The 12,278-nt window shown below is 38.4% G+C and overlaps 1 protein-coding gene across 1 annotated transcript; it reads left to right on the top strand.

The window, feature by feature from the left end:
• The first annotated feature begins 4,965 nt into the window (after positions 1-4,965).
• Positions 4,966-11,076, top strand: LOC128368700 (complement C1q-like protein 2). The gene is made up of 6 exons (XM_053329560.1): positions 4,966-5,014; positions 9,083-9,145; positions 9,232-9,273; positions 9,540-9,602; positions 9,735-9,863; positions 10,653-11,076. Exons 1-6 carry the CDS (start codon positions 4,966-4,968, stop codon positions 10,931-10,933), a joined length of 627 nt encoding a protein of 208 aa, XP_053185535.1. The 3' UTR covers positions 10,934-11,076.
• The last annotated feature ends 1,202 nt before the right edge of the window (positions 11,077-12,278 follow it).

Genomic DNA, 12,278 nt, shown 5'->3' with positions numbered 1-12,278 from the left:
TTTCATCCATTTTCTCCCATTTAAAGGCTTTTTGGGGAACTTGTGTAGAGTTTAGCACCATCTAGTGGAACAGATTTGGCAGAATTTAAGTATAATATTCACAAGTATGTTTTCTTTGGTGTAAATAAGAGTTGCTGTGTTTTCTTTACCTTATAAAGAGCTATTTATCTACAGAGGGAGCAGGTCCTCCTCCCTTTCTACAGTAGCCCAGAGTGGACAAATCAAACACTACTTCTAGAGAGGACCAACATGCTTAGGGGAGTGGGAAATTCAATGAGTTGCAATGTACAACTTTACCACTAGATGTCACTCAATTCTGCACTTTGTTCCTTTAAGGAACATTTCTGAGTGTTATTGATGCTTCATTTCATGTGTCGGCACAATTTAAGTCCCCAAAGCAGTAAATATGTAAACTAGAAAGAATTTGTTGTGTTTTGAAACTGTTTTAAAGAGACTTCGGCTTCTCTGAGATAATCCACTCTAGATGCTGCTATACTTTTCATCACCTGGATGTTGTATCACCATAGTCCCTAAATGTATCACACCTATACTGTCATCACTAAAAGGAGGCAACGTGGTCTTTAGCTATACAGCTAGCTTAACACAAATACCTCTCTCAATTTTGACCCTCCAAGGTAGAGGTAAGATCGGGCCTAAAAAATCCAGCCGGACCCGACCAAAGCCCGGTATTAAAGCGGGTATTAAAGCCCGACCCGGCCCGAGCCCGATCAATTAACTTGATTTGCAGGCCCGAGCCCGAAAAAACCCGAAATTTTGTATTTTATTTGTGAAGACTCAGGAGGAGGAGGAGAGGGAGGGGATGTGTCAGTCAGAGCCGGGCAGAGCACTGCTCCGGGAAAAGGGACTGGTTGCTATTTGTGTGATCCCATTTGTGACGATGCCTGTGCATAATGATAACAAATTAAAGCCTGTCTTTGGTAACAAATTCTCCCAGTTTAACAAGACTGTCAGATGCATATTCTCTGACAAGGAGAGGAACAGCAGCAGGAGCAGGTCTCTGGGCTTTGGGTTTTAGTATACATAATACATAAATATATATTTATTTAAAAAAAGTTAGCGAGAGAGAAGCCCGACCCGACTCGACCCGAACGTAATAATTGACATTTTGGGCCCGATCCGGCCCGAATTTCTAACTTGGGGCTCGGGCTTAAGATCTTACCTCTACTCCAAGGAACAGGCAGGTTGTTGTGTTTGGCAGGATTTACTTGAAGAAAACTGTGAAAAAACACAAATACAAAACAATGAGCCCTTATAAGTAAATGTTAAACATTAGTGAAATAAGTATAATAGAAAAACAATGTAAACAATTGCTTAAAAGAAAAACCTCTAACACAGAGTCCCCAATACACAAATTATCCAAAAATATACAATATACAAAATATACAATTGTTAAAGTCCGTGTAAAGTAAGAATAAATATGTGTTCTGAGTTTGACATACCACAGAAAAGTGTGTTGTTAACCACCCTGCCAAATTGGAATGATTAAAAAAAATCGCCAAATATATGAAATTAGGCTTCAAAGTTGTGTAAAAATCTGCCTCTTTCTCTGCTCCCAAACACTGAAGCTCCGCCCCCTACCAAGTGTCACCTGTCAATCAAAGTCACCACCTCTACCAGAAACATGGACGCTAAGTCTGAGAGTTTACTGCTGCTAACTCAGCTGCTAGCTCAGCGGCTAACTTAGCTGCTAGCTCGGCGGTTAGCTCGGAGGCTAACTTAGCTGCTAGCTCGGCGGCTAGCTTAGTGGCTAACTCAGCTAACTGGCTAACTGTAGACTGTAGTAGTAGTAGTGTGTGCTGAATGTATTTCTACCTCTACAGCAGCAGGGGCGGGTTTATGCTAATTACTAAATCCTGAACACAGAAATCTTGAAACACAGTTTGTGAAGCCTAGCTCCACAATTCAAATCTAAATGGTTGAAATGCTTTTTACACCTTTTAGAAATACATTTATGACCTATTTCATGTGTTTAGAAGAAAATGTCTGAATTCACTTTTACACTGTCTTTAATATAACTGTAAAGAGAATATAACTTACAGATGAAGCCGTTTTGTAGACTTGAAAGCTCAGGATTAAACAGACAGCTGCACTATGCTGCTCACTTCCTGTTACCCAATGTTTACTGTGAGGTCACTTCCTCCTGAATCCTGCTATTCACAGCCGCCACCAGATGGAGCCAAACAGGACACAAAACTCATTACAATGATTTCAATACAACACCCTTGCATATTTAACCTGTGTATTACATGTCTGAGTTTACTTATGAGTAGGAAGTCAACAGCGCGTACTTTACAAAACTATTGTTTATAAGGTCACAAAGTAGGTTGGACACTTTTTTAAGGCAGGTAAGCCACCAACTCCAAACTCAGTTCAGCTGCTTTTCCTGACTTGATTCAATATGAGATAAGCTTATAAAATATGGCATCCATAATATCTACACAGTGAAAAACAACCTTAGTTTCATCGGGTAACACTGCATTTTGATAATATCTGAAGAGTTTTACGTAATTGTCTGTAGACATTTAATCCTTTAACTGTTCTTAAAGCTGAGATAGATGATTTTTTTTATACAACAGAGTGGAAAATCTCAAATCATACAACTTATATTGACTTTTATTTCATTACTTCTAATTTTGTGTATTGACTAGAAGCCATTCTGCATATGGAGTACTTCTGAGTTGAATACTTGAGCAAGTATTTACTTTCATTGTAGTATTTAACTGTACCACACTTCCCAGAAATCAAATGAATGTAACAAATCATGTTTGTGCAGTCAGGTTTCCTGTTTCATATGATGGAGTTTGAATTTGAATTTGAACAAATCGGCTGAGCTGACGCATTGGCCAATATTAGCTCCTTGTAGCCTTGGCATGAATTGAAGTATATATACATGCTAAGGATATTAAGGTTTTATAGTTTATGACTACAGTTTTTTGTTGTGTTGGAAAGAACATCATTCTAACTTGTTGTTTGCTTTAAGTTTAGTGTTCCAGGATCGTTGGTGCTATTTTTGCATTCCTTATCAAAGACAGCTGTTTAATTCTCATACAGCAGTTCAGTGAGTTCAGTGACCTGTTCTACGTGGATATAAAGACGGGAACTGACCGAGTGGTGTCAGACTGCATCTTGCTGTCTAAAGAGGTGATATTTCACAATGAGGCGTGCTGCAGCTTTTCTGGCGTTGCTGCTCTGTCTGTACTGGACGGGGGCTCAGGGTGAGAGTGGAGGGCTGACAGGGAATGATGTCACTCAGACGGAGGTTCAGTCTGAGATCCTGGGTGTCAAATCAACCAGTGATCAGACCAACATCACCCCTGACATCTGGGCTGAGCTCAAGGAGCTGAGAGACATGGCCATCGAACACAGTGTGGAGCTGAGGAACAGCAAGAGCAAGATGGAGAAGCTGGAGCAGGAGAATACAGGTTCATTCACACAGTGATCAACACATTCATGCAATGTTCACATAGACATTACTTTTAGGAGTAATTTACTGCTTTTATTCCAGCCATACAGACCAGACTGACAGCCAGTGAATGCAAGAATGCAGGTAGATTTTTATATTTCATAAAATAATATATAATTCATTTTTTTTTCCTTTTTAACTCAAGAATTAAATTAAAGTTAAATAAAAATTTAAATGTATTCACAGTGTTGGAGTCCAAAATGACCGCCAGTGAAAATGTGGTCAAAGAGCTCCAGAGTGAGAACACAGGTAAGCTACAACAATCAATAACATGTAAAAACGTTTCTTTTTTACTCTATTCTAGCAATTAGAATACGTTTATTTGATATCAAGGTGTGGTTCATGATAGTAATCAACACATTCATGCAATGTTCACATAGACATTACTTTTAGGAGTAATTTACTGCTTTTATTCCAGCCATACAGACCAGACTGACAGCCAGTGAATACAAGAATGCAGGTAGATATTTATATTTTATTGAATAATATGTACTTAATTTATGTTTGTGATTTTATTTCCTGTTAAACTCAAGAAATAAATATAACCATTCCTTTAAGATGTTTACTGAGATTAAGATCTAAGATTCAAAATAAAGCTTTTAGTCATGAGCTTTAAATGTGTCGACAGAGTTGGAGTCCAAAATCAACGCCAGTGAAAATGTGGTCAAGGAGCTCCAGAGAGAGATCACAGGTAAATTACAACAATCAATTAAATGTAAAAACTTATATTTTTTACTGTATTCTAGCAATGATGCTGACCATGAACATACTTCACTATAATATGAATGTTAAATGTGTTGACAGTGTTGGAGGCCAGAATGACCGCCAGTGAAAATGAGATGGTGAAGCTCAAGATAGAGAATGAAGGTAAACTGATTATATCATTATTAAGAACAGCAGTGAGCTGCAAAATAAACAGCTGCTAGTTTGTTAGGTAAACATACAAATATTTCAAGTTGTAGTTATGTAGATTATCTCCTTAAAAATAAAAATGTTGAATGTGTTCATAGTTTTGAAGGCCAGAATGACCGCCAGTGAAAATATGATGGAGGAGCTCAAGAAGGAGAACACAGGTAAACTACAATAATCAATAAAATGTAAAAACTGCTGCCTGCTGAACAATTATTAATCTGATTATTAATTTTGTCTTCTATTGCAGATCTTCAGTCCAGAGTAACAGCGAGTGAAGATAAGAGCACAGGTCAGCCTCCATAGTGATCATGTTAACAATTTGAAACCTGTTGACCATAAACATACTTCACTATAATATTAATGTTAAATGTGTTGACAGTGTTGGAGGCCAGAATGACCGCCAGTGAAAATGTGGTCAAGGAGCTCCAGAGAGAGAACACAGGTAAACTACAACAATCAATTAAATGAAAAAACTTATATTTTTTACAGAATTCTAGCAATGATGCTGACCATAAACATACTTCACTATAATATGAATGTTAAATGTGTTGACAGTGTTGGAGGCCAGAATGACCACCAGTGAAAACGAGGTGGAGGAGCTGAAGAGACAGAATGCAGGTAAACTGCTTATATCATTATTAAAGAGTAACATCATCCATTTATCAGCCTGCTTGTGCTTGAGTTATTTGTTACACCCCTACTATTCACAGATACATATCAATATATCTATAATAGGTCAATACTAGCTGATTATATTGACTGACCGATAGATCAGTTGGGCTCTTATTGTTAAATCAAGTATAGGTGGTTAAAATTGTTGGGTTCATCAGCTCTGCAGCTACAATAGTAATACAATAGCAATAGAAATAGCAGTAAAAAAGTACTAAATAGTACAATAAAGATATGAATAATTTACAGTTGGTGTAAAAGGCTGTGTGTATGTAAATAATAGTAAAAATAAAATATTCCCCAATTCTTTACGCCCCCCTGGAAGTCCCTCATTGACTCCTGGGGGTCTTATTTGAAATTAAGGTGTGGTTCAGGGTGAACTTTTGCCAGTTTTAATAAAGTGGAGCTATTTTTTGTCCTCTATGTGAATCTTCTCACATCCACACAGACCGACCAAAGGTGGCGTTCTCACTTGGTCTCACTGACAGCGGAACAATTGGACCCTTCAATACTGACATCACACTCAAGTTCAGTAAAGTCTTCACCAACTTTGGTCAGGTCTACAGTCCAACTACAGGTACTCACCTCTTTCTGCTACACACAAATGAACTATTATAATGTAATGAACTCATTATAATTGTTTTGTTAGATATGTTTTAATTGTTACAGCTTTTACTGCATCTTCTGTAATTGCTTGTTTCTCCACTATGGCTCCAGCTGCACACTTGGTTGTTTGAGGAGGAGACATTTCTCTTTGAATTGGCTCTTTTGACATTTCACCAGTTTTACCTTTTACAGTACATCATAACAGTTTTAATGGAGTTTCTCTGTGTCCTCTCAGAGGGTTTGAGCCAGGCCGTTGGTTCTTTGCCAGCATTGAGTCATGTGTGTGATTTTGTGTTATGTAATTACATTTCATGTGGTGACTGATAAGGTTCTCAGGATGAAGTGAGTTTCTCACAGTTCATGAGGTTTTGTGAAACTTTTTCAAAACCTTTGCACAGACATTTACAGATAGTTTACAAATCACAAGAGACTGATTTGTTCTGCAAAGACTTTGAGAGGCTTTTGCTCTGTTTTAAGGTGCTCACTTATATCTCTCTGTTATATCACTTTCTATAAACCTTATGGGATGCAAACTGACTCACTGAATGTGTAACTGAGAGCTCTCAACTTTTACAGACTATACAGTCTCTGAGTAATGTGATGTTAACAAAGCAAGAGCACTGAACAACTATTCCTTCAGATTAGACAAACCCACTTACAGCAGCCTGACCAAAGTATTGAGAAGCATCAGCGTACTGAACTCAGAGAAGAGGTAGTTCAACAGCAGGAAAAAGCTTCACTGATTTTCTCCTCTGTTGCAGGTCTCTTCACAGCCCCAGTCAGAGGAGCCTACTACTTCTCATTCACTCTACTGGATAACCGGAGTAACACATGGAGGGATGTTTTTCTCTATCACAATGACAAGAGAGTGTTGTGGAGTCAAAATTACAGTGCAAATAATGGGGAAAGTGTTTCTAGTTCACTGGTTCTTCAGCTGGAAAAGGGGGATGTGGTCTACCTGGTTTTACCTGCTGGCTCTAGTGTATACGATAATACTAATGATCATACTTCCTTTAACGGATTTCTGCTTTTTCCACTGTGAGACTCAAACATGAGAATTGACTTACCCCCAAATGTTTGGCAGAGTGTATAAACAAGTCATACAGTATTCATGTGTATATGAAAGGATGCACATTGTTGCTGTGTTGACTTTGCTCTGCAACAAACTACATATGAAATAAAAGAATGAATATGAGGTTAAAGTGCTTGTCTCTGACTTTAATTTGGGGATATTTAAACCTGAGTCTGGGAAAACCAACACATACACACAAAAAGATCAGACACTGAAATCCCATTTATCAACTCATTAGTTCAAATGATGATCTGATGATAATTCAGCGTTAAAGGATAAGTTCATTTTTCATGTCTGTTTTAAAACAGCAGTCAGGTGCTTATATGAAGACTGAAAGAGTTTGTCCTCACTGAAATCATTCCTCCAGTTCATGCTGGCTGATAAAATATCTTCTTCAAATGTGCTTTCGATGAAAGTGATGAGGGACCAAAATCCACAGTGTACATTTACACGTTGGTGTGTATTTTGTATGAGTCTTCAGCAGTCTGAGTTAGCCATATAAAGTGGATATCTGCCACTTTTACAGTCTTTTGAGTGTCAAATTCCCTCTTTGTGTTTCCTTGGATAGCTTAACTGTTGAGCTTGTTGGAAACATAGTCACAAAAGGAATGACTGTAACACTGAAAGAAATCTACTTGATTTGAATAATTTAGACAGCTGAAGCTTTATATTAGCTTCAGATAAACATTTAAATACATTTTTGCACTGGAGGAGGACTGTGGATATTAGCCACACTCACTTGCAATGTAAGTGCATTATGAAGGAATCCTCTAATGGTCAGTATGAACAGGAGGAATTAACTAATTTTGGTAGCTGACTGTTGTTTTATAAGTGACTTGAAAGATTGTGAATCTGTCCTTTAATGCTGTTATTCGAAGAAAGAACATCATTCTAACTTGTTGTTTGCTTTAAGTTTAGTGTTCAAGGATCGTTGGTGCTATTTTTGCATTCCTTATCAAAGACAGCTGTTTAATTCTCATACAGCAGTTCAGTGACCTGTTTTACGTGGATATAAAGACGGGAACTGACCGAGTGGTGTCAGACTGCATCTTGCTGTCTAAAGAGGTGATATTTCACAATGACGCGTGCTGCAGCTTTTCTGGCATTGCTGCTCTGTCTGTACTGGACGGGGGCTCAGGGTGAGAGTGGAGGGCTGACAGGGAATGATATCACTCAGACGGAGATTCAGTCTGAGATCCTGGGTGTCAAATCAACCAGTGATCAGACCAACATCACCCCTGACATCTGGGCTGAGCTGAAGGAGCTGAGAGACATGGTCATCGAACACAGAGTGGAGCTGAGGAAGCTGGAGCAGGAGAATACAGGTTCATTCACACAGTGATCAACACATTCATGCAATGTTCACATAAACATTACTTTTAGGAGTAATTTACTGCTTTTATTCCAGCCATACAGACCAGACTGACAGCCAGTGAATGCAAGAATGCAGGTAGATATTTATATTTCATAAAATAATATATAATTCATTTATGATTTTTTTTCCTTTTTAACTCAAGAATTAAATTAAATTAAAATTAAATAAAACTTTAAATGTGTCGACAGTGTTGGAGTCCAAAATGAACACCAGTGAAAATGTGGTCAAGGAGCTCCAGAGAGAGAACACAGGTAAATTACAACAATCAATTAAATGTAAAAACTTATATTTTTTACTGTATTCTAGCAATGATGCTGACCATGAACATACTTCACTATAATATGAATGTTAAATGTGTTGACAGTGTTGGAGGCCAGAATGAACGCCAGTGAAAACGAGATGGTGAAGCTCAAGATAGAGAATGAAGGTAAACTGATTATATCATTATTAAGAACAGCAGTCAGGCCTATTGCAACAGGACAGGCAAACCAAGCAATTGCCTTGGGCCCCGAGCTGGCCGGGGGCCCCCAGACAATGGCTGGTTATGAATTGAATGCAACGACAAACTGTGTGTGCGTCCCTTTAAATGCTGTGATGGTCAATGCAGGAAAGTGCAGCGACACTGTTACCTAACCCCCCACAGTAGGGGCTGCTAGCTCAGCGGCTAGCTCGGTTGCTATCTCGGCGGTTAGCTCGGCGGCAAACTCAGTTAATTGGCTAACTGTAGACGGGATCATCCCTATGTTCCCCGGTCACATACAAAGCGGGGAACATAGGGATGATCCCTGTTTTGATCCCCTCCAAGTCCATTTTGCTTGGGGCCCCCAAATTTCTTGAAACGGCCCTGACAGCAGTAAGATGCAAAATACACAGCTTCTACTTTGTTAGGTACACATACAAATATTTCAAGTTCCAGTTATGTAGATTATCTCCTTAAAAATAAAAATGTTGAATGTGTTCATAGTTTTGAAGGCCAGAATGAAAACCAGTGAAAATGTGATGGAGGAGCTCAAGAAGGAGAACACAGGTAAACTACAATAATCAATAAAATGTAAAAACTGCTGCCTGTTGAACAATTATTAATCTGATTATTAATTGTGTCTTCTATTGCAGATCTTCAATCCAGAGTAACAGCGAGTGAAGATAAGAGCACAGGTCAGCCTCCATAGTGATCATGTTAACAATTTGAAACCTGTTGACCATGAACATACTTCACTATAATATTAATGTTAAATGTGTTGACAGTGTTGGAGGCTAGAATCAACACCAGTGAAAATGTGGTCAAGGAGCTCCAGAGAGAGAACACAGGTAAATTACAACAATCAATTAAATGTAAAAACTTATATTTTTTACTGTATTCTAGCAATGATGCTGACCATGAACATACTTCACTATAATATTAATTTTAAATGTGTCGATAGTGTTGGAGACCAGAATGACCACCAGTGAAAACGAGGTGGAGGAGCTCAAGATACAGAATGCAGGTAAACTGCTTATAGTAACATCAGTTTCTATGAATACTATTCACCAAAACAGACAAAATACAATTTGTTCATCAACTGTTTATAAGTGGAGCTATTTTTTTCCTCTATGTGAATCTTCTCACATCCACACAGACCGACCAAAGGTGGCGTTCTCACTTGGTCTCACTGATGCTGGACAAATTGGACCCTTCAATACTGACATCACACTTAAGTTCAGTAAAGTCATCACCAACTTTGGTCAGGTCTACAGTCCAACTACAGGTACTCACCTCTTTCTGCTACACACACAAATGAACTATTATAATGTAATGAACTCAGTATAATTGGTTTGTTAGATATGTATTAATTGTTACAGCTTTCACTGCATCTTCTGTAATTGCTTTTTTCTCCACTATGGCTCCAGCTGCACACTTGGTTGTTTGTGGAAGACACATTTCTCTTTGAATTGGCTCTTTTGACATTTCACCAGTTTTACCTTTAACATTGCATCATAACACTTTTAATTGAGTTTCTCTGTGTCCTCTCAGAGGGTTTGAGCCAGGTTTTTGGTACTTTGCTAATATTGAGTCATGTGTGTGATTTTGTGTTATGTAATTACATTTCATGTGGTGACTGATAAGGTTCTCGGGATGAAGTGAGTTTCTCGTTTATGAGGTTTTGTGAAACTTTTTCAAAACCTTTTCACAGACATTTACAGATAGTTTACAAAACACAAGAGAATTAAATGTTCTGCAAAGACTTTAAGAGGCTTTTGCTCTGTTTTAAGGTGCTCACTTATATCTCTCTGTTATATCACTTTCTATAAACCTTATGGGATGCAAACTGACTCACTGAATGTGTAACTGAGAGCTCTCAACTTTTACAGACTCTACAGTCTCTGAGTAATGTGATGTTAACAAAGCAAGAGCACTGAACAACTATTCCTTCAGATTAGACAAACCCACTAACAGCAGCCTGACCAAAGTATTGAGAAGCAACAGCGTACTGAACTCAGAGAAGAGGTAGTTCAACAGCAGGAAAAAGGTTCACTCATTTTCTCCTCTGTTGCAGGTCTCTTCACAGCCCCAGTCAGAGGAGCCTACTACTTCTCATTCAATCTAATGGATAACCGGAGTAACGCATGGAGGGATGTTCATCTCTATCACAATGACAAGAGAGTGTTGTGGAGTGCTAATTACAGTGCAAATAGCTACGAAAGTGTTTCTAATTCACTGGTTCTTCAGCTGGAAAAGGGGGATGTGGCCTACCTGGTTTTACGTGCTGGCGATAGTGTATACGATGATGTTAATGATTATACTACCTTTAATGGATTTCTGCTTTTTCCACTGTGAGACTCAAACATGAGAATTGATTTACCCCCAAATGTTTGGCATAGTGTATAAACAAGTCATACAGTATTCATGTGTATATGAAAGGATGCACATTGTTGCTGTGTTGACTTTGCTCTGCAACAAACTACATATGAAATAAAAGAATGAATGTGAGGTTAAAGTGCTTGTCTCTGACTTTAATTTGGGGATATTTAAACCTGAGTCTGGGAAAACCAACACACACACACAAAAAGATCAGACACTGAAATCCCATTTATCAACTCATTAGTTCAAATGATGATCTGATGATAATTCAGTATTAAAGGATACGTTCATTTTTCATGTCTGTTTTAAAACAGCAGTCAGGTGCTTATATGAAGACTGAAAGAGTTTGTCCTCACTGAAATCATTCCTCCAGTTCATGCTGGCTGATAAAATATCTTCTTCAAATGTGCTTTTGATGAAAGTGATGAGGGACCAAAATCCACAGTGTACATTTACACGTTGGTGTGTATTTTATATGAGTCTTCAGCAGTCTGAGTTAGCCATATAAAGTGGATATCTGCCACTTTTACAGTCTTTTGAGTGTCAAATTCCCTCTTTGTGTTTCCTTGGACAGGTTAAATTTTGAGCTTGTTGGAAACATGAATGACTGTAACACTGAAACAAATCTATTTGATTTGAATAATTTAGACAGCTGAAGCTTTATATTAGCTTCAGATAAACATTTAAATACATTTTTGCACATCAGGGGGACTGTGGATATTAGCCACACTCACTTGTAATGTAAGTGCATTATGAAGGAATCCTGTAATGGTCAGTATGAACATGAGGAATTAACTAATTTTGGCAGCTGACTGTTGTTTTATAAGTGACTTGAAAGATTGTGAACCTGTCCTTTAATGCTGTTATTCGAAGAAAGAACATCATTCTAACTTGTTTGCTTTAAGTTTAGTGTTCAAGGATCTTTGGTGCTATTTTTGCATTCCTTATCAAAGACAGCTGTTAAATTCTCATACAGCAGTTCAGTGACCTGTTCTACGTGGATATAAAGACGGGAACTGACCGAGTGGTGTCAGACTGCATCTTGTTGTCTAAAGAGGTGATATTTCACAATGAGGCGTGCTGCAGTTTTTCTGGCGTTGCTGCTCTGTCTGTACTGGACGGGGGCTCAGGGTGAGAGTGGAGGGCTGACAGGGAATGATATCACTCAGACGGAGATTCAGTCTGGGATCCTGGGTGTCAAATCAACCAGTGATCAGACCAACATCACCCCTGATATCTGGGCTGAGCTGAAGGAGCTGAGAGACATGGTCATCGAACACAGAGTGGAGCTGAGGAAGCTGGAGCAGGAGAATACAGGTTC

Source organism: Scomber japonicus, chromosome 12, assembly GCF_027409825.1.
Source record: "Scomber japonicus isolate fScoJap1 chromosome 12, fScoJap1.pri, whole genome shotgun sequence".
Classification (NCBI taxonomy): Eukaryota; Metazoa; Chordata; class Actinopteri; order Scombriformes; family Scombridae; genus Scomber; species Scomber japonicus.
Note: the sequence above shows the minus strand (reverse complement) of the source record. Positions and strands in the feature narration are given on the sequence as shown.